This window comes from Pyrus communis, chromosome 11 (assembly GCF_963583255.1).
Source record: "Pyrus communis chromosome 11, drPyrComm1.1, whole genome shotgun sequence".
In the NCBI taxonomy this organism is placed as follows: domain Eukaryota; kingdom Viridiplantae; phylum Streptophyta; class Magnoliopsida; order Rosales; family Rosaceae; genus Pyrus; species Pyrus communis.
This window is the reverse complement of record NC_084813.1, coordinates 3,613,820-3,637,996: the sequence shown is the minus strand read 5'-3', so window position 1 is coordinate 3,637,996 and position 24,177 is coordinate 3,613,820. Positions and strand designations below refer to the sequence as shown.

Sequence of the window (24,177 nt, the reverse complement as noted above, 5' to 3'; positions counted from 1 at the left end):
AATACACGCTGCTTTTTTGTACTTGCAGGAAACTTCCTACACTTCTTTTTTCTTAAGATCCTTCACGTCGGTTATTACGATCAAGTAGTATTTATTTGAGAAAATTAGAATCACTTACAGTTTTTCTATATCATTTAATTTAAACGTTTTTTTTAAATTTGATTAAAGTAATTTAACTAATAGTCACCTCTATTTTTTAAAATTAAAATAATTTTTAAATTTATCATTTTATTTGCATGATGCACATTTCCTTATTTAGTGAAGATATTATTAATTAAACTATATTTTCTCTTCTTCCAAATATGTTTTTTTTATCACTTTTTTTTTATGCAAACATTTCATATTATTTCTTTTTCCAAATGGGTTTTTTCTTTTTCAAATAGTTGGTGATCAATATAAAAGCTCCGTGTAATTTTTTCCATTTTTTTGTGAAATTATATATATATATATATATATTTTTTTTCTTTCTGTTTTTGTTAAGTATAATTGTTGATGAATTATTATTAGATACAATACATTACGTATATATTATCTGCGGGTACGTTTGAACTTACAAAAATCATTAATTGGTACATTTATTTGCAATTTTGGTACGTTTGATTTGATACATATTGTTAATATTGGTACATTATTTTTATTTTGGTACGTTTTATTTTGTACACATTGTGTATTGGTACATTTATATTATTCACAATCCTATTTTCTCTTAACGTACTAAAAGAAAAACTTACGTTTGATTTTGGGGGATTTAAAAATATTTTAAACTATTTTGGAAAGAAAATATCTTAAATCGTAGATAATTATTGCTAAATTGTAGCATTATTGTGAAAATAATTTTGAATTTAACCTTTTTTTTTTTTGGCAATTATCTCTAACAGAGGAGAGTGTAATCAAAAGACTAAATTATAGCAAATTTGTTACAATAAAATGTGCATATAGCACCAAAACTATGACAAAAAAAAGTTTAATCATATCACTAAAAGACATGGATGTTTGATCTAGCAAATTTAAAACTGAGGCGCCTATATCAAAAGATCGCTATTCATTTTCTAAAAATATTGTGCAAAAAATTAGATTTTACTCTCAATATAATTTAACGAGTTCGATATTAATGTATAAAAGTAACTTAGGCAAAATATTAATGTATAAAATATCACTTGCTTTATACATAGTTTATTTATTTATTAACAATTACACAATTTTTGGGTTTGGATCGAGGAATAGTTGTTGTATTTGGGATTTGTCGATTACATGTCTTTGACGGCAACACGACAGAACAATGTCTTAGATGTGTTGATTTCGATCTAGGGGCACTATGCTGATGGTATATGTGTCCATAATTAATATATATTTATCTTTATTATCTATCTGGGTCGAATATGAAATATTCTTTCGTTAATAAAAATGAGGAGAATCCATAAGGAAATGAAAGTTCAATTAGCACAGCTTGCTATTTTTTTTTTGTATCCACAAGGAACAAAAGACTTTTCCTTATCAATATTCACAAGAAATTTAGATGGAATTTAAGAAGGTGGAATGTGACTGATAAATTTGATAAAGTCTAAGATTTGGTAGGTGTGAGAAAAAAGGGTAGGGAGAAAGCCACGTTAGATACGATGACATATTTAACTTATGGCCAGTATTCGAATGGAGGGCATCAAACCAAACAACCCCAAATTCGACAAAACAACAGAAGCCTTCGGATTTCCCGCACGGCGAATGAGAATCGAATAACGCCGTCTGTAGACGCCAATCGTCGGTGGATTTTTATGTTGATATTTGGGTGGGTCCCATATCTTCATAGACAACAATTGATAAACTCATATGTTACGCGTATAATTTTGATGTTCATAAAAAGGGTTTACATGATATGTATTTATTATTAAGGTTGCGTTATGCGTTAATAAAATAAAATAAATACATCCGTTTTCTATTTATATATCTTTGTTTTATTGACATAAAACGTCATATGACAGTGTATCATGTAAGTTGTTTCTTGTAAATAAATTTTTTTTTAGGTCAAAACATAATTAATAAATGTTGGACTTATTTTTATTTTTCTTGAGATTTTTTTATTCTGAGATTTTAAAGGGTAAATTGTGATATCTGTCATGTGACATGTATTGTCACGTGGTGTGCTTTAAAGTTTCTACGTCAAAGCTGTTGGGCACCATTGCTCCTTTCCCTTCTTTTTGGTACAAAAACTTTGGCTCCACTTAATGCGTTTCGAACGGGAATCGCATGAACTTTGTCTGATGTCGTAGTGGGAAAGTTAGGACTTTAATAGGGGTTGCCCATTTATCTGGCCAAGTGTTGCCTGGACCAACCAAGAAGAAGAAGAAAATATCCAAAGTCCATTTTAACTAAAATTGTTGACTTATGTTCAAAAGGTTGTTGACTTGTTGTTTGGGAATATTAAGTATTGATGGACGAAAAGTCAGAAACTTTATAGCGCTCGTTTGAAAGTCTTTTCTTTAAATCACTGAAATCGTTTTATGAAAAAATGGTTTTTAGTTCCAAAAATATTTGAAGTGTTTTTTTCAAGAAGCATCAGTTATGTGATTTTTGTAAGAAACATTTAAGTACTTTTTTAGGATTCACTAAATTTTTACTAAAGATTGGTTCCAAAAACATTTTCATCAAAAATACTTTTGGTCAATCTGCGAGTTGCAAAATTAGTAAAAATCAATTTTAACATCCTCAACAACCGGAATCAAGGGAGAGGAATCCGCCCTTCAGCAACCAACTGCCTGGACCAACCTGATACAATTTGGTCCTCTCCCTGCTAAGAACTCAACGACATGAAGTTCAGAACATTCCCATGACAGATTGATCCCCATATAGTAGAGATAGACCCCGACGAACATAAAGAAAATTCAACCCATACACCACTTCATAAGGACTCTTAACAATTAAGGTGCATTAGATTTTCGCCCTTACAACTCATGATTAATTTTTGTGGGGGAAAAAAGAGTGGTTGTGAGTTCCTTATTCTAATTAGACATACAAGGAGAGATCAAAAAAGAAACAAACTCCAAACAAACAAATTGACAAAGACATAAACTGATACATATTACAGAGTGCAAAACCTCATGGTTCATTATGAAAAAATTGAAACCTTGTCACCCGTTTTGAAATTGACTCCAAAGATACTGTTTCTAAAATGTCTCCCGTTTGAAATTGACTTTTTTACACAAACATTTCTGGTAAAAGCGTTTTTGCTAAAAATGCTTATTAAACTTTTTATGCTCGTGAAGAAGCATTTTTAAAAAGTGTTTTATGACTCAAAAACACTTAAAACTATATTGATATGTTTTTCTGGGTTTCTGGGTTGTTTCACAAGTTCCATCGCTTTTCCAAAACTTGGATTTCTGGTTTTATAAATGTGAATTTATCTACGAGATAGAATAAGAGCAGGTTATTTTCAAATACAATCGAAACAATAAAAACCTAGTTGAATTAGTTACTTCGTTTTAACTGGGAAGATGATTCCTTTCTGGCCTCTGTTCATTTTTTCTAGGCAAAGGATAACCATAATTTAACTAGGAAGCTGATCTCTTTGTGCGGTTCATTTAAATTTGCCACAGAACATTTTGGAAAATCACAAAGGGCAGTGTCCACAAAGCATGAACATGAGATTTCTAATTGTGAAAAGTAAATCAGAATCTACTTTTATCAATTTACTAATTAAAAATAAATTTGAGGCTACAAGCAATTGAGCCACCATGTTCTACATACAACTATGGCCTTGCACATCGTACAAGTAGAACTAGGGAATCTATGTTTTGTTCTGCAACTGCAATTGGTACTTTGTTGAGCAGTATTTTGAGCTCTCATGATTTTCATCCGTTCTTTGTATAGCATAAGCGGAAAAAAGAAGCACAGAAGAAAAGAATGATACCACATTGTTTGCTCGTAGAATTCTTCATTTTTTTAGGCGATTATGTGCTTTATCCTCGTTGTTGATCATTTTAACACAAGAAGGGAAAGGAAAATAAATTTGAACCAAGATCCTCGCCAGATCCATTCCGTAAGGATTACGCAATCGTGTCCGTTTATTGTATATCGTGCGGTCAGTTTTCGTTAAGTACTATTTATATTTGAATTTTAAATTTTAAATTTTAAATTATTTCTGATCGCACAATATACGATGAATGGACACGATTGCATGATCCCTAGGATCCCTAGGGAATGGATCCGGCGAGGATCCTGGTTCAATAAATTTACGACAAAACCTATATGCTAGATGGTAACAGGGCTTTTTTTTTTCTTTCCCTGATGTGATAAGTATAGGGTTAACCAAAACTTGTTTCACCACTTATTTCACATCTGGTAGAGTTTTTTCTTTTTTGGTCATGGAGGGGGTTTTGTTGTTCGTTTCACTTTCAAAATCTGATGGGGTTGTGTGAAAATCGAGAAATCTCAGGAGTGTATATGTAATTAACTCATTTTTCATTCTTCATCATAACTATAACCCACATGTCTTACATGCTACAAATTTTCTCTAACATTTCCAAATCATTGTCCTAGAGTATTTGGTTTTGAAAGCTAGAGATACCTTGTTGTATTACATTTACATGTCTCAATGAGTAACTCAATCCAAACATTACATGAAACAAGTCTCTTTCTTATATTTATATTTGATTAATCTTATAATTAGTGGTTTGTCCAAATGATTAGTTTTTCGACTAATATCTTTCTAAAACTTTTATCATCCCTATTAGTTTTAGGACACACATCCAACACAGGACATGTCATTAGTTTTTAGTACATGGGTAAAAACCATAGGTTCTCCATGTATAACTAGACAATCCACTAGGACAAATTAAACATTCAATAGAGGACTTCTCAATCAAGCTCAATTACCTAGATACATCTAAGCAGCAGGTTGGATACCTCTGTGCAACCTGCGATTTCTTCTCATCAACACTCAGTTCATTCATCACAAGCACAACAATTTATCAACTCGAACTCTTGCTCTTACGGCATTGAGATTCTTCATATGAACAATCAATGATAATGAAATGCAACTATATAGATTTAGATTAAAATTAATTTTTATAAGAAATACATTCAATCTTGAAGAAACCAATATTAAATCCACTGAAACAATGATATGTGAATGGTTGATTTTGATATTTAATTTTTGAAATCAGAAAAAAGTAGTGTTTTCCGATTGAAATTTTCAGTGCAAAACCATTCTTCTAGAAGAATCATGGCGGATTCAAGATAATAATTTAATATATACTAAAACCCAAAAATAACTGATCATAAGCACAGTGTTGTTCCAATTTTACCCTCATACTTTTACAATAATCCCGGTTGTATCCTTGCTGAATATTTTTATTTATTTTTTCTTCCTTGTCCTTGCTGAATATTTTTATTTATTTTTTCTTCCTTGTCCTTGCTGAATATTTTTATTTATTTTTTCTTCCTTTTCTCTCTTCCGTCTCGATGCACTCTGGTTTCTCTTCGTCTCTTTCTCAAATGCCCACTCCGTCTCTAAAAGTCCATCTCTCTCTTCCTCCGAACTACTCACCGTATTTTTCAGTTTGGAAGAGTCCTCATCCTTAGCAGCATTTTAGATCAAGTTTTCACTACTCTCCAACCATGTAGAGTTGCTGCACAAGTTTTCACTCACCTGCCATAACATTGCAAATTCACAAGTTTTTACTCATCTGTTGGTTCCACTTTTTAAATATTAATTTCCTTTGTTTTGATGTTAATTGGATTGTGGTTTGCCTTCATCTTCTACACACCAGCATATTCCTAACTCACATAGAAACTCTAACTTATATAATTAGAGTTGATTTTGTCCTAAAGGTTTACTATGCGAAGATTGACAAGAATACAAATAAACTTAAATCCACTTACCATACTTGGGTTGTCCTTCCTAATAATTTATGTTTTCAGAATGAAGGTTTACTATGAGAAGATTGACAAGAATACAAATAAAACTAATTTCAAACTTTCTTAATGTTGTTGCGTGTATATTTCGATTCGGAGTTGGATGTATATATATTTATAACTTTCAACATGTTTTATATGGTTCTAAAACCAGCAGCATCATGCGGGACATTTTCGCTAGTGACACTGCTTGAAAGCACCATGAAACTAAATTTAGAACTATAAGATATGAAATATATCATGATAGATTCAAAACTCCAACTGAAAACCCTAGTTTCTTTAAATCGATATGCACACAAGCATGCAGATTTTAGCTTTATTAAGTTTTAATTGTATTGTTATCAAGATTCTCTCGTCTTCATAAATCTCTCCATAATCTCCTAGATTGCGTCAAGAATAGAAAGTGGCGTTGGACATGTCTTACTGTGCACTCCAAGTCGTTAGTTGTAATTAAACTTTGTATTGATATATTATACATACATACATGCATATATATATATATATATATTGTGTAATTGGGAATGAAATAATAAAAAGGAAATTATTTTTGTTAATGGTATCAGATACTGATTATTAAGTAATTAACCTGAAGTAGTCAAGAGTCGAGCAGACCTGCAAAGTCGAGCAATTTTCTGCACACTCACTGTCCTAAATACAACCTTTTGCTAAAACGTATAAGAAAATAGTTGTAAGGCTGTGCAAGATCTAGCTGAACCATTTGTTCCTTCTTGGTGGTAATATTTTTCAACTTCACTCTTTTACCTGCTCCTCCACCACCAAATTAAACCACCCAATCTCCCTAATCTTCCCACTACAAAATCATTATTAGTGGGAGAGAAAACTATATATAAATAGAGGCAAATTGAACTCATTACAAAAGAAATCACACGTAATTATGAACAACGAGGATATCCCATTCCAATTAATGGGGTTAATCACTAGATATGAAATAAGTCTATTAGGGTTTAGAGTTTATATATACTGGAAAACGAAGAGAGTCACTGAGCCAGCAAAAGTGGAGGAGCAATGCTTCAAAGTTCCCTCAGGCTTCCAACATTCCCATACTCGACGTTGATCGATCATAGTACTGATATGGAATATTGGAAGCGCTTGAGGGAAGTTGAAACCTTCTCCAAAACTCAATCTCACCAAACTTGATTACTTAGTTGACACCAACCCTTCACTGGATGGGTTTATATAATAATACCGAGAAGTTAGAAGTTGCTTTTGAAAATTTAAAAGCTGACAAACGAATCCGATCTTTAACGAATATTAATTTATAGCTAGGTGTCATTGTAAACCCTAAATCAAATATAAAATAAAACATGCAAAAAAATTTAAACCTTTGACTTTGCGACGGATCATGGATACCGACTTCTTTTTAATCAGTGCAGCTAAAATTCTTTGTTTGGACAACAAAGATAGAATTATTCCCTCTCCCAAGGGTCAGGGGAATTTTATTTTATTTATTTTTCATTTTTTGTACAGACGCACACATAGGAAATGTCTAGTGTTTAAAATTTTCATGTGGATCAATTGAGAGTTGTGAAATAAATCTCAAAATTTAAGTTCATTCAACGGTAATTAGTAAGGTGGTGAACATTTACACTTAAGGATGGTGAGCAAAAATACACCTAATATAATTAATTAGGGAGGTGCTATCCACACTTTTTTTTTACCTTTCATACACCCTTCTCAATTTGCATGTATTGAACATGATTAAAGGACAAAAATTAACAAAGAGTGTGTGAAAGGTAAAAGTGGGTGTGTAGATAGCACCACCATTTAATTATTCAAAAACTTGTATTTTCAAATTTTAGATATATGAAAGACACAATAAAAGAGAGCATTGCGACTTTCTCATCTACCTAAGGGCTTCTCCAATAAGAGAAGCAAAATGCTTTTGCAATGTGCATTTTATATCTTTTCTTTGCTGGAAAATTCTCCCATGGCAAAATGAAAATTATTCATCTTCAACGAAATATGTAAATATAAACCTAAATTTATATCCAGCATAACATTTGAGAAACGTCATAGGTGTTTGTGTTACATTCAAAATTTGAGGGGGTTATATGAAAACCTGAGAAACCTCAGGGAATCTATGCATAATTAACCCGGCTATGAGATAATATGTTTGATATATTAGAACACAATGAAACGTACTATAATGAGTCAATGACATGATATAATCCTAATCGAAACATATGCACATGTTCTTGAAGTGTACGTAGTTGTCCTCTGAAATAGTTGTAATATCAAACTTGTCATTTTTATATAGTTCCTGCTCATGGAATGAAATGAAATGAAAAGGAGGTCAAACGTTTGAAATAACTTTGAACATAAGGCATATAATTTATTTTGAATGAAGAACTTAACGGATATATAATGAGATAACAAATTAAGACCATCCTCAACCGAAGAGGCTATGTTTAGTCCCCATCCATATTATAACCTTGCAAGAAATTATTTTTTAATAAACAATGTCAGGCTATACCTATATACAATATGCAACTGAAGGGGCTATTTTTTAGCCCCCTTACTACTTTATTATTTTAAGTTTATTAGATAATTATATCGATTAATTGAATTAAACTATCATACTAAAATAAGGTTTTCAAACATATTTTGAAGATCAATTGTCGCTAAATGTTGTTTTAAGTTTCATGTTATTAAATATTTTAATTTTACTTGCGTGTTAACAACTTAGATATTAAAATGAGGTAAGATAGTATGAAATGGTGAAAATGATGTGAGAAATAGTGTAGGAATGTTTTAGCCTATAGCCCTTTGGCTAGCTCGATTGAAGATGGCCAAATGATTTTAGAAAGTTACTATGACAAATTGCTTAAAATTTTAGTTTATATGACAAATTGAAAAATGTGTAAGTTCATTTGACATTTCAAAAAGGTGTATAAGTTAATATATGACATTTCAAAAAAAAAAAAAAAAAAAAGAAGGTAAATCTCAGTTTATTACCCTCAAGTTTCGTGGTTTTCAACATTTGGTACGTGAAATTTTTTTCGTCTCAGAGTCTTACCTATAATGTTAATTTTGGGACAGTCTCATACATCCGTTAGTCTAGTTGTTAAGTTTTCCGTTAACTGATGACGTAGCGTCCATGTGGATAATGACTGGGAACCACGTGTCATTAAGGAATCCACGTGAAAATTAAAATTTCAAAAAAATAATTATTAAAAAATAAAAATAAAAATAAAACTCAAATCCCCTTCGTCTTCCCAGAATCCACACCCGTGCCCACCCACCCACCCACACACTCTTTCTCTCGCACCACTCTCTCTCCCCAACTATCTCATTCTCTCTCGACACTCTCCCTCACTCGAAACAAGACAAGGGAGCATACCATCTAGATGATAAAACTTGGCCAACCGTCTGTAAGCAATCTTTATCTGGTCATCGTCAGCGTCCCTCTCTAATTCTGCGTTTCAAAAAACAAAATCCAAAAATTTGAAAGTTAAAAGACAGTAAAAATGTTAGAAATTCCAGATTTAAAAAAAAAAAAAAAAAATCAAAGGTTGAAGCTTTATCCAATTACCAAGAGTTTCGTAGGGAGATTTGGGAGGGTCCCAACTGGAAGCCCTAACCACCGTCCTTCTCTGATTGACCCGGGACCACGACCCGCCCCAATTCAACCTCGCAAAATGGGACACCGGCGGAAAGCGAGGACTGCAATTAAGGTTTCGAAATGAAACCCTAGAGCTGAAATGAGCTTGGTGTCTGCAACACACGAAGAACGTGAAAAATGTGTGCGGTCTTCGAGTGCCCCAAGTAGTTCTAGTACACGCCCACTGCCAAAAAAGGGTCTGAAATTCGTCGGAGATGGTGGTGGTCTTCATCGATCCGATCGATCGGGGTTTTCTTCGAGTGAGGGAGAGTGTCGAGAGAGAATGAGATAGTTGGGGAGAGAGAGTGGTGCGAGAGAAAGAGTGTTGGGGGGTGGGAGAAGGGGTGGGTGAGGGGGTGGGAGGGTGGGCACGGGTGGGGGGAAGATGAAGGGGATTTGGGTTTTGTTTTGTTTTTTTATTTTTTTTTAAATAATTATTTTTTTTGAATTTTTAATTTCTATATGGACCCTTAATGACACGTGGTGTCCAGTCATTGTTCACATGAGTACCACGTTATCAGTTAACGGAAGGTTTAACAACCAAACTAACGGATGTATGAGACTATCCCAAAATTAACACTTTAGGTATAACTCTAGGATGAAAAAAACTACAAGTAACAAATGTTGAAAACCACGAAACTTAAGGGTAGTAAACTGAGATTTACTCAAAAAAAAAAAAAAATTCTTTTTAGTTTACTTAATGCATATAATTTTCAAGTATGAAATGATAAAATGTGATACGCATAAATGTAATATCTTGTATTTTATTGCAAAGAAATTTAAGGTGAAGAGCCGAAGCTTTATTACCAAAGTTAAACTTAAAGGTGAAGAGTTTTTTATAATCTTTTATTTTTGGTCATGATTTATGCATGCAACTTGATCAAGTATGTAGAAATGCAGGAAGTATTGAAGTGAGAAAGCCCAGTGGCCAGCATGCACCTGCTGCAGTAAAACTTGCTATCTAAAAACTGTAAGTCATGCTTTAACCTAATAAGAATATAGGATACGGATGAAAAAAGTAAATAGATAAAAACATGAATCATTAAAATTTGCAGAAATATAGGTGGATGATTGGAAGGGCGTTGGAGACGAAAATAACTTATCGAATCTAATGAGTTATTGGAATAAAGAAGCTTCTTTAATAAGTAATTACATAATTTTTTTTCGTTTCTTCTTCAGCACAGCTTGAATATAATGAATTATCGAACCCAATCCGAAACACCATATATATCCACAAGGGTTCCATGGTGTCCCACCCCCTTTATATCCAAATGGTATTCATTCGACTGGTGAAGAGAAGATAATCGAGTGCGCTAAATCTTCGTAAAAAGTACAAAGTTTTGATTTGATATTGAAATTAGTTCACCTTTTACAGCTTCTAATTCCATATGCAGGCCAGTTGAAGAGCAGCATGTGACCGTAATCCATAAAGTGTGGATCCCTAGAGAGATTTGAGATATATGACAATTTGTAATACATTGTGCTGATAACGTTTGAAAAATAAAATAATTGATTTCTACAGGTGATTCAAGGTATTAAAAAGTCGACAGTTATAGTAAAAAATATAGAGTTTTAACGAAATATTTCCGGCATTCTTCACTTTTAACGAAAATAACATTTTTACTTTAAAAATTCATTCTTGGTACTATTTACTTATAACACATTTTTGTCTTTTTAATTAAAACTCAAAGTTTTCAAGTCATTTTCATTAGTTTCCTTAAAAATATTACTTTTATGATAATTTGTATTGTTAGTTTGTTTGATTCATATAGATAACTAAAAGTTTTTTAAGTCTACTGAATTTTTGTAGAAGAGCCTTAGATAATGATTAAGAGAATGAATAGTTTCAATTATGATACGGTAAAATAATGTCACGATGTCATGTGAAGAATTTCTCTTTATATGTAAGGAATCATACAATATCTCTAAGTTAAATCATTATGTTCAAGGTGGCACACACTTTAATTAAAAAATGATTCTTCTAGGGTTGTAGCTTGTCTCCGTTCGGATGACTTTATTCCTCCATGATTAATTGGTATGCAATAGTTCGGGTACGATGAGGTTGCCTCCCTCAACATTGATGTGACATGACTCCCTCCCCAGGTGGTTTTTGTTTCTTTACCTTCAAATTTTCTTGGCTTGCCATGTTTCTAAATTTTAAATTAATGTGAATCTCGAATTACAAGTTGGTATCACTCTTCTGATCTGTGATTTTCATTTTATCCCTAACATTTTTTTAAAAGCCAACTTGCTAGTGGTTTAAAACACGTTGGCTACAAAGTCAACCTGCTAGTGGTCATAAGGTACCGTTTGGTACGTCAGACGGGACGGAACAGAGTGGGACAAGGCGTTCCATTCCACGTTTGGTGCGCCTAAAATGGGTGGAACGAGCTATTCCACGGGACGAGTTTTGGGTGAATTTTCGTTCCACCTTACCCCCCTGAACGACTCGTTCTACATCCGTGGAACACAAAATTATAACCTCTCCGTCTCCTTCTTCTTCCTCCTTGTTTCCATTCGGGGGCATCTTTGCTCCCGCTCCGTTCTGTTCCATCCCGTCCCGTCCCGTCCCGTCCCATTCCGTTCCGTTCCATTCCGTCCCGTCCCGTCCCGTCCCGTCTGCATACCAAACGATACCTAAAGGAACGGGACATGGCTGCTGAAGAATCAGCAGCATCCCATGTTGATAACAAATCACAGCTGGACACGTGTTCATTCGTGATTGGTTATCAACAATTTGAACACCTATTCAGCTGTGATTGATTATCAGTAAGGGGTGCTGCTGATTCTTTCAGCAGTCAAGTTCTATCCGCCATAAAGCCAATTTTATATCAAACATTTATTTAAAGGTAATGCTAGAGAGATTAAAGTTAGAGATTAAATTTGCAAACTAAATGATGTGTCACTAATTAGAATAAGTACGTTTATTAACGTTTAAGTAATAAATCAATTATCAACTTCCATATCATTTAGTTTTCAAGACTTTATCTACAAATTTAATCTCCCTAACATTACTTTTTACTTAATTATGCTCCACTTGCAGATTCAACCACGATTCAACCACACCTTATAGCGGAGAGCATCTCAGACTACTCAAAAAGAATGTAAGGGATGACCAGTATAAGATTGCAAACTTTTGGGAGCCGATTAGACATCAAATGGCCCAACTGATTAGACATGTTCAGCTTTAATTTGTTTAATTAATGTCATTCACCAGTACTTGGATCAAGGGATTCAGTACGGCAAATCAACCGTAATTTAAGATTTATCTGTATAAAAGAGTTGGTTATCACTATTGTTAGCAAATTTATGAAAAAATCATAAGTACTGAACTAACTATTATAAAACATGACGGATCTATATGGGTTAAATGATGGAATCTTATGGATGGTCAATGGGTGCCCATGGATACTCCATATATCACCCTTATCACCATCACAAGCACAAACATCACCACTCACAACTATAATTAAAGCATATCTACACTAAAATAGACCTGCATTTAACTAAATGGGTACCCATTGAATATCCGCATATGATCAGTTTAACAATCTTTCTGAACATAGTAAATATTGCACAAATAGCATTATTGGTGTCAATTTTATTACTCCATGATCTCATAACAAACAGCATGTGAATAAATTGTTTAAATCACATTTCTAAGCCTTTGTTATGAGTGTAATACACCAGTCCAGTACAAACTTTACAACTGCCATCACAGTGTGTGTAACCCAGAATAAAAGGGTTGAAAGAATCAAGTGTGGCTAATGCTATGAAACTAACTACTCATCAATGGATTGTGTAAAAAAATAAGTGAGAGCTGACTCTCCGTGCCGATAGGGAAGACTGATAAAAAATCTCTTGGACCTGAAAAAAGTAGAGCAGAGCAGTAGAGATGTTATAAAAACATCCAACCTTTAGTTACAATTCATCTACGAACATGTTTAACCCCTACGAACATGTCATCTAACCTTTCGTTAAAAATGTCACATTTCAAGATGTTAATCAAAGGACATATGCAGCTTTCCACAAACAACTTCTTTTACATGCATAATCTAGAAGAAAAAGTAATGTCTTTGTTAATTTATAATTCGTTTCAGTGTAATTCTAACTAATGACTTTGTACTTTCACTTACAAGATAAACAAATAAATCTCACCAAATATGCACATGTAAAATAAAGTCCATGAAGAAGATTGTACCTCAAGATAAAATGACAAGCCCTAGATACATCGATCGATGCAAAAAGAAATATAAACGATATCAATCCCCTGCATAGAAAGATTATTATGTTACAAAAAATGTCAAGTTTTAATCATCAGTACAACTACGTTTTTTACCATTACATCTAAAAATCCAATGCCCATTTTAACTAAAATTGTTGACTTATATTCAAAAGGTTGTTGACTTGTTGTTTGGGAACATTAAGTATTGATTTACGAAAAATTGGAACTTTATAGGGCTGGTTTGAAAGTTTATTCTTTAAATGACTGAAATCGTTTTATGAAAAAAGATTTTTGGTTCCAAAAGTACTTGAATTGTTTTCTTTAAAAAGCACCAGTTATGTGCTTCTTGTAAGAAGCATTTAAATACTTTTTCAAGATTCACTTATATTTTTACTACAGATTGGTTCCAAAAACATTTTCACCAAGAACGCTTTTGGTCAATCTGTGAGTTGCAAAATTAGTAGAAATCAATTTTAACATCCTCAACAGCAGGAATGAAAGGAGAGGAATCCGCCCTTAAGCAACCAACTGCCTTGACCAACTTGATACAACTTGGTCCTCTTGCTGCTAAGACCATTTTCAAAGGAGATGCCAAAGTTTGAGCATAAAATTTAAATTTTGACAGCTTATGTGGCACCTTGACATTTTTTAAAGTCTTGTTCTCCAACCGGTATGTCAAATTAAATTATTATTTTATAAAATAAATTATTAAACTAATTAAAATTTAATAAAGGGCATTTAAAGTTTAATCAGTAATCTGTTTACCTTCCTTGATTGAAAAGAAGAAAAAAGTAGAATAATTGCATCAGTCAACTCAACATTAATTATAATAAATGATTAAACTAATTAAAAATTAATAAAATACATTTAATAATTAATTAAAAAATATTTGAAGCTGCTGTCAAATTTGACAGCAACCTCTTTCGTTGCCAATCCTTGTCATTGCCACATAGGATTTAGCACTTCGACTGGAGAATATTAGTGTGGTTTTTTTTTTTTTTTACTGTTATAACTGATGTGTACATTTTGGCATCTCCCTTGGAGATGCTCTAAGAACTCAACGACATCAGAACATTCACATGCCAGATTGCTCCCCATATAGAAGAGATAGGCCCCGACGAACATAAAGAAAATTCAACCCATACACCACTTTATAAGCACTCGTAACAATTAAGGTGTATTAGATTTTGGCCCTTACAACGCATGATTAATGGACACCCTTGTGGGGAAAAAAGAGTGGCTATGAGTTCCTTATTCTAATGACACATACAAGGGTATATCAAAGAAGAAACGAACTCAAAACAAATCAAATTGACAAAGACATAAACTAATACGAGTGTAAAACCTCATGGTTCATTGTGAAAAAAAATTGAAGCCTTGTCATCCATTTTGAAATTGACTCCAAAGATATGGTTTCTAAAATCTCTCCAGTTTGAAATTGACTTTTTTTACAAAAAACATTTGTAGTAAAAGCGTTTTTGCTGAAAGTACTTATTAAACTTTTTATGCTCTTGAAGAAGCATTTAAAAAAAAGTGTTTTTATGACTCAAAATCACTTAAAACTATATTGATATGTTCTTCTAGGTTTCTGGGTTGTATCACAAGTTCCATCGCTTTTCCAAAACTTGGATTTCTGGGTTTTTTTGGTTTTATACATGAGAATTTTTCTATGACATAGAATAAGAGCAGGTTATTTTCAAATACAATCGAAAAAAATATAAAACTAGTTTAATTGTTTACATCTTTTTAACTGGGAAGATGATTCCGTTCTGGCCTCTGTTCATTTTTTCTAGGTAAAGGATAACCATAATTTAACTAGCTAGGAAGCTGATCACTTTGTGCAATTCATTTAAATTTTCCGCAGAACATTCGGAAAATCATATGGGCAGTGTCCACGAAGCATGAACATGAGGTTTTGTATTTGGAAAAACTAAAAAGTAAATGCTGATTTACTTTTATATATGTACTAATTAAAAGGAAATTGGAGGATACAAGTCTTTGAGCCACTATCTTCTACATACAACTATGGCCTTGCGCATCGTACAAGTAGAACCAAGCAATCTATGTTTTGTTCTGTAACTGCAATTTGTACTTTGTTGAGCAGTATTTGAGTTCTCATGATCTTCATCCGTTCTTTCTACAGCATAAGCAAAAAAAAGAAGAATAGAAGAAGAGATTGATACCACATTGTTTGCTCGTAGAATTCTTCAGTTTTTTTGGCGATTGTTGATTTTAACACAAGAAGGTAAAGGAAAAAAAATTTACGACAAAACCTTATATGCTTGATATTAATGGTTTTGTTTTGTTTTTTTTTGGTCTGATATGATAGTCATAGGGCTAACCAAACTTGTAGTCAAACACTATTTTAACGCCATAAGGGATTTTTAGTTTTTTTTTTTTCACCACTTATTTCACATCGATCTGGTTGGGTTTTCTTGTCATGGAGGGGGTTTGTGAAATGATTTTGAAACGTCAGGGGTTGTTTGTGTTACTTTCAAAACATGATAGGGTTTTCTGAAAACCCAAGAAATCTTAAGGAGTGTATATGTAATTAACTCATTTTTCATTTTTCATATAACCATATATAACCCACATGCTGCAAAATTTTCTCCAACATTTCCAAATCACTGTCGTAGAGTATTTGATTTTCTTATTGAAAGTTAGAGATACCTTATTGTACATTTACACGTCTCAATGAGTAACTCAATGATCCAAGCAATACACATAAGAAGCCTGTTAGCTATGGTGCAGAATATACGAAACAAGTCTCTTTCTTATATTTATATTTGATTAATCTTATAATTAGTGGTTTGTGATCCCTGTAATTAGTTTTAGGACACACATCCAACACAGGACATGTGATTAGTTTTTAGTACAAGGGTAAAAACCATAGGTCCTTCATATATAAATAGACAATTAATCCACTAAGACAAATTAAACATTCAATAGAGGACTTCTCAATCAAGCTCAATTACCTTGATCCATCTAAGCAGCAAACTGATTACCTCTGTGCAACCTGCGATTTCGTCTCATCAAAACTCAGTTCATTCATCACAAGCTCAACAATTTATCAACTCAAACTCATCATGCGGCACTGAGATTCTTCATATAAACAATGAATGATAATGAAATGCAACTATACAGATTTAGATTAAAATTAATTTCTTCAAGACACATTCAATCTTGAAGAAACCAATATTAAATCCACTCATACAATGTATGTGAATGGTTGATTTGATATTAACTTTTGAAATCAAAAAAAGAAAAAAGAAAAAAAGTGTTTTCTAAATGAATGTTTCAGTTCAAAACCATTCTTCTCGAAAAACCATGACAGATTCAAGATAATAATTAAGAACTATAAGGTATGAAATACATATCATGACAGAGTCAAAACTACAACCGAAAACCCTTGTTTATTTAAATCGATATACACACAAGCATGAAGATTTTGATGTTATTAGCTTTATTAAGTGTTAGTATTGTTATCGAGATTCTCTCGACTTCACAAATCTCTCCATAATCTCCTAAATTGCGTCAAGAATAAAAGTGCATGGTGTTGGACATGTCTTGCTGTGCTTTGCAGGTCGTTTAATTGTAATTAAACTTTGTACGTACTGATGTATTCTATATATTGTGTAATTGGGAATGAAATAATAAAAGGAAAAATATATTTATTAATGGCATCAGAAACTGATAACTAACCTGAAGTAGTCAGGAGTCGAGCAGACCTTCAAAGTCGAGCAATCTTCTGCACACACACTGTCCTAAATACAACCTTAATTTTGTCAAAACGTATAAGAAAATTGTTGTAAGGCTGTGTAAGATCTAGCTAAACCATTTGATCCTTCTTGGTGGTAATATCTTTCAACTTCAGTCTTTTACCTGCTCCAGACTCCACCACCAAATTGACCACCCAATCCCCCAAATCTTCCCACTATAATTAGAGGGAGAGAAAAACAGCAGAGAAAAACTATATATAAAGAGAGGCAAATTGAACTCATTACAAAAAAAAATCACACGTAATTATGAACTAAGTCTACGAAATAAGTCTATTAGGGTTTAGAGTTTGTACTGGAAAACGAAGAGTCACTGAGTCAGCAGCAAAAGCGGAGGAGCAATGCTTCAAAGTTCCCTCCGGCAACCAACATTCCCATACGTACTCGACGTCGATCGATCATAGTACTGATATATATGGAATGTTGGAAGCCCTTGAGGGGAATTGAAACCTTCTCCAAAACTCAATCTCATCAAACTTGACTAATTTCCAGTTGACACCAACCTTCACTGCATGGGTTTATATAGAATACTGAGAAGTTTGAAGTTGCTTTCGAAAATATAAAAGCTGATAAACGAATCCGATCTTTAACGAATATTAATTTATGGCTAGGTATCTGTGTAAACCCTAAACCAAATATAAAAGAAAACGTGCAAACAAATTTAAACCTTTGACTTTGTGACAGATCATGGATACCGACTTCTTTTTAATCAGTGTCGCCAAAGTTCTGTGTTTGGAGAATAAAGATCGACTTATTCCCTCTCCAAGGGTCAAGGTAATTTTATTTGATTTATTTTTTCATTACACACGCACATATAGGAAATGTTTACTGTTTACATTTTTCATGTGGATCAATTGAGGTGGTGAAATAAGAGTAATGTTATTCATATTATGTTTTTATATCACATTTCTATACCATCTTAGGTGGCATTTGATGTGAACATCCACATCATTTGAAAAATTTGCAAAACCCAAGGAAATGAAGGAGAAAGACTCATCGTCGTATACCACAATCATCATTTAATTAACTAGTTTTTCTTAATTATTAGTTTATTAAATAATGAACTAAATTTAAAAATCTGATCAATTCAAATGATGTGGCTGTCCACATTAAATGTCACCTAAGGTGGTATGAAAATGTGGTACAAAAACATGGTATGAATAGCATTACTCGTGAAATAAATCTCAAAATTTAATTAAACTCATTCAATGGTAATAAGTAAGGTGGTGAGTATTACCACCACTTAAGAGTGGTGAGCAAAATGCACCAATATAATTAGGGTGGTGTTATCCACACTTCTTTTTACCTTTCATACACCCTTCTCAATTTTTCTATCGGAATGAATGAATTGAACAAGACTCAAGGACAAAATTAACAAAGAGTGTGTATGAAAGTTAAAAGTGGGTATGTGGATAGCACCACCGTTTAATTATTCAAGAACTTATATTTTCAAATTTTAGATACTTGAAAGACACAATAAAAGAGAGCATTGTGGCTTTCTCATCCACTTAAGGGCGTTCACCAATAAGAGATGCAAACTGCCTTTGCTATCTTTTCTTTTGCTGAAATTCTCCAATGGCAAAATACAAGTTATTCATCTTCGACGAAATATGTAAATATAAATCTAAATTTATATCCAGCATAACATTTGAGAAACCATCAGAGGTGTTCGTGTTACTTTCAAAATCTGAAGGGGTTCTATGAAAACCTGAGAAACCTCGGGGGATGTGCGCATAATTAACCCAGCAGCTATGTTTGATATATTAGAACACGTACAATGAAACTTACTATAAGGACATGACGTAATCCTACTTGAATTTCTCTCAAACAGTATAGTCCTCAAAACATATGCACATGTTCTTGAAGTGTAGTTGTCCTCTAAAATAGTTGTAATATCAAACTTGTCATTTTTATATAGTTACTGAATGAAAAATGACCTTGAACATAAGGCATATAACTTATTCTGAATGAAAAATTTAACGGAGTTAGAATGAGATAACAAATTAATGATTTTTAAAAGTTGATATGACAAATTGCTTAAAATTTTAGTTTATATGACAAATTGAAAAATATTTATTTGACATTTCAAAAAGGTGTAAGCTAATATATGACATTTCAAAAGAAAAAAAATTCTTTTTAGTTTAGTTAATGCATATAATTTTGAAGTATTGGGTGATACAATTGTGATACACAAATATAATCTCTTGTATTTTATTGCAAAGAAAGTTAAGGTGAAGAGCCGAAGCTTTATTTACCAAAGTTAAACTTAAAGGTGAAGATTTTTTTCTTAAATCTTTTACTTTTTGTCACGATTTATGGATGCAACTTGATCAAGTTTGTAGAAAAGGTAATGTTAGAGATACTAAATTTGCAAATTAAATGATGTGTTACCAATAGGAATGAACACATTTATCAACGTTTAAGTAATAAATCAATTATCAACTTTCATGTCCTTTAGTTTTTAAAATTTAATTTACAAATTTAGTCTTCCCATTATTACTTTTGCAGAACTACAAGAAGTAGTGAAGTGAGAAGGCCCAGTGGCCAGCATGCACCTGCTGCAGTAAAAACATGGCAAGCATGCACATGCCGCAGTAAAACTTGCTATCTAAAAACTGTAAGTCATGCTTTACCTGATAGGATACGGATGAAAAAAATAAATAGATAAAAACATGAATCCTTAAAATTTGCAGAAATATAGGTGGATGATTGGAAGGGCATTAGAAATGAAAGAAACTAGTCGAATCTAATGAGTTATCGGAATAAATAAGTTTCCTTAATGTAGCTACACAATTATTTTCATTTCTTATTCGTCACAACTTGAATATAATGAATTATCGAATCCAATCCGAAACACCCGATATATCCACAAGGGTCCTATGCTGTCCCACCCCCTTTATATCCAAATGGTATTCATTCGACTGGTGAAGAGAAGATAATCGAATGCACTAAATCTCGTAAAGTACAAAGTTTTGATTGGATATGAAATTAGTTCACCTTTTGCAGCTTCTAATTCCATATGCAGGCCAGTTGTAGAGCAGCATGTGACTGTAATCCATAAAGTGTGGATCCATATAGAGATTTGATATATATAACAATTTGGAATACATTGTGCTCATAACGTTTGAAAAATGAAATAATTGATTTCTAGAGATGATTTATGGTATCAAAAAATCGACAGTTATGATAAAAAGTATTACTTTTATGATAATTTGTATTGTTAGTTTGTTTGATTTATATGGATGATTAAAAGTCTTCAAGTTCACTGAATTTTTCTAAATGATCTTTAGATAATTTAAGAGAATCAATAGTTTTGATTAAGATAAGGTAAAATAACGTCAATGTATCATGCAAGGAATTTCTCTTTACATGTAAGGAGACATATGTAATATCTCTAGTTATATCATTATGTTCATGGTGGCATACACTTCGGTTGAAAAATGATTCTTCTAGTGTTCTAGCTTGTTTCCGTTTCGGATGACTTTATTCCTCCATGATTAATTGGTACGCAATTGTTCCGGTAAGATGAGCTTGCCTTCCTCAACATTGGTGTGACGTGACTCCCTCCGCAGGTGGTTTTTGTTTGTTTGCCTTCCAATTTTCTTGGCTTGCCATGTTTCTAACTTTTAAATTAGTGTGAATCTCGACTTAGTCTCGACTTAGCCTCACTCTTTTCCCCAACATTTCTTTAAAAGCCAACTTTCTAGTGGTTTAAAACACGTTGGCTACAAAGTCAACTTGCTAGTGGTCATAAAGCCAATTTTGTATGAAGCATTTACTTAATTATGCTCCCACTTGCAGATTCAACCACACCATATAGCAGAGAGCATCTCAGACTACTCAAAAAGATTGCAAACTTTGGAAAGGCCAATTTAGTACTGCAAACTTTGGGTAGCGGATTAGACATCAAATGGCCCAGCTGATTAGATATGTTCAGCTGAAATTTGTTGAATTAATGTCATTCACCAGTACTTGGACAAAGGGATTTAGTCTCACAGATCAACCGTAATAAAAAAAGTGGTTACCACTATTGTTAATAAATTTTTAAAAAAATCATAAGTACTGAGCAATCCAATATAAAAAAATGAAGTTTTAACGAAAAGCTCATAGTACTGTTCATTTTAACGAAAAACCACATTTTTACACTAAAAAATCAATCCTGATACTATTCACTTTACCCTTTATTTTGTCCTTATCATTAAAACTCAAAGTTTTCAAGCCATTTTTATTAATTTTCCTTATAAAAAAATGACGGGTCTATATGGGTGAAATGATGGATTACAGTCAGCGGGTGCCCATGTATACTCCATATATGGAAAAAGATCCTTGCTGGATTCTTTTCCTAGGGATCCTATGATAGTAACCATTCATCATACATCATGTGATCAGAAATCATTTCAAAATTTAAAATTAAATATAAATAGTACCTAACCAAAATTGATCACACGATATATGATGAACGGTCACGATCACGGAATCCCTAGGATCCCTAAGAAAATGATCCAGCGATGATCATTTTCCTCCATATATCACTCTTATTACCATCACAAGCACAAACATCTCCATTCACCACTATAATTAAAGCATATCTACACTTAAATAGACCTGCATTTAACTAAATGGGTACCCATTGATCATCCGCATGTGATCAGTTTAACAATCTTTCTGAACATAGTAAATATTGCACAAATAGCATTATTGGTGTCAATTTTATTACTCCATGATCTCATAACAAACAGTATGTGAATAAATTGTTTAAATCACATTTCTAAGCCTTTGTTATGAGTGTAATACACCAGTCCAGTACAAATTTCACAATCACAGTCTGTAACCCAGAATAAAAGGGTTGAAAGAATCAAGTGTGGCTAAAATACTATGAAACTAACTACTCATCAATGAGTATAAAAAAATAACTGAGAGCTGGCTCCGCGCCGATATAGACTGATAGAAAATCTCTTGGACCTGAAAACAGTAAGAGCAGTAGAGATGTTATAGAAACATCTATCCTTTCGTTACAATTCATCTACGAACATGTTTACCCCCCTACGAACATGTCATCTAACCTTTCGTTACAAACGTCACATTTCAAGATGTTGATCAAAGGACATATGCAGCTTTCCACAAACAACTTCTTTTATATGCATAATCTAAAAGAAAAAGTAACGTCTTTGTTAATTTATGATTTGTTTCTGTGTAATTCTAACTAATGACTTTGTACCTTTGCTTACAAGATAAACAAATATGTGTCACTAAATATACACATGTAAAATAAATTCTGTGAAGAAGATTGTACCTCATGACAAAATGACAAGCCCTAAATACACCGATGCAGAAAGAAATATAAACGATATCAATCCCCTGCGCATAAAAATTATTATGTTACGAAAAACGTCAAGTTTTAATCATCAGTACAATTACGTTTTTTACTATTACATTTAAAATCTTAAATAAGGAATTTCAAGTTTTAATCATCAGTATGCTCATAAGACTTACCAAATCACTCCCCATCCAACCCCATTACAGGGGCAGGGGCAAACTTCTGCAAACTTCTCAGCGTCACTAGAGTTGACTCTTCTAGATATTAAATCATCATATATATCTGCGACAATTACAGTCACGCGATATAAAATCTGTGATTCACATGTTCAGAATATATATATATATATATATATATTAACAAGAATCACTGAGAATTACCATAAACTGAAAACAAACTGTTCATCACACCTGCAATTTTAAAAGCAAAATATAAGAAACTTTTCATTTCGCAGTTTGCACACAAGAGATATAGCAATGCAGAACTAAGAGCTTCATCTCAGAAAGTAGAGATTTGAAATAAGAATGTACCAATGAAGAGAATAACGTAGCGGAGAACACGGACTTTCGTAAATTCTTGCAGAACCCATATTATAGCAAGGAATACAATAAATCCTGAAAGACTCGTCAGTAAGGATCAGTAATGTATGGAAGTATGTGAATAATATAAAACTAAGACGTATTGCACGCATGTGAAGATACTCACCAATACAAAGTCCTCGAAGTGTCCACTGTATAAAACATTAGAATTTTTAGAACGCAAGAGTGAAGAAATTAAGATCCTGAAAAGTTCTAACACAAAAATATGAGAATGGAGAAACATTATTGTCTGCATATGTTAACTGCGCTTCCTTACATTTTTTGCCACAAAAAGCACAACTAGCAGGGCAACGCCAAAACAACCAGCAGCAATTCGAGCAGTTAGGAGATTTGTGGATGCGAGTATTAAAGCCATTCCCCAAAATGATGAACCTAGATCTGGATGCAGAAAGAAATAGGAAACCATGAGAACCAAGATCTGGATACAAGTCATGACTATTTAGTTTAACACAAAAGCCAATTTTAAATGACCGTAAGAAAAATACATATTTTGGAAGCCAACATGGTTTGCATATAACACCGGAATGCATGAAATATGAAACCATGAGAAACGGTCCTACTTTAGCATCAGATGCCAAGTTCAGTGCCAGCACACACAATCCGCTCGTTTCATGAACTGAGACACATCTTAGACAATCATACATTGATGATGAAGCATAACAAACTGAGGATGGAAAATAGTTTCTGAAATACAAATGCAAGTGTGAGAAAGTAAGAAACTTAATATGAGG

At 32.9% G+C, this 24,177-nt stretch overlaps 1 protein-coding gene across 1 annotated transcript; it reads right to left on the bottom strand.

Moving 5' to 3' along the window:
* Window positions 1-22,342: 22,342 nt before the first annotated feature.
* LOC137707786 (uncharacterized) lies at window positions 22,343-23,669 on the bottom strand. The gene is made up of 7 exons (XM_068446711.1): window positions 23,549-23,669; window positions 23,378-23,461; window positions 23,228-23,257; window positions 23,024-23,129; window positions 22,824-22,888; window positions 22,594-22,677; window positions 22,343-22,492 (listed from the first exon to the last, which is right to left on the bottom strand). Exons 1-5 carry the CDS (start codon window positions 23,667-23,669, stop codon window positions 22,825-22,827), a joined length of 405 nt encoding a protein of 134 aa, XP_068302812.1. The 3' UTR covers window positions 22,343-22,492; window positions 22,594-22,677; window position 22,824.
* Window positions 23,670-24,177: the final 508 nt, after the last annotated feature.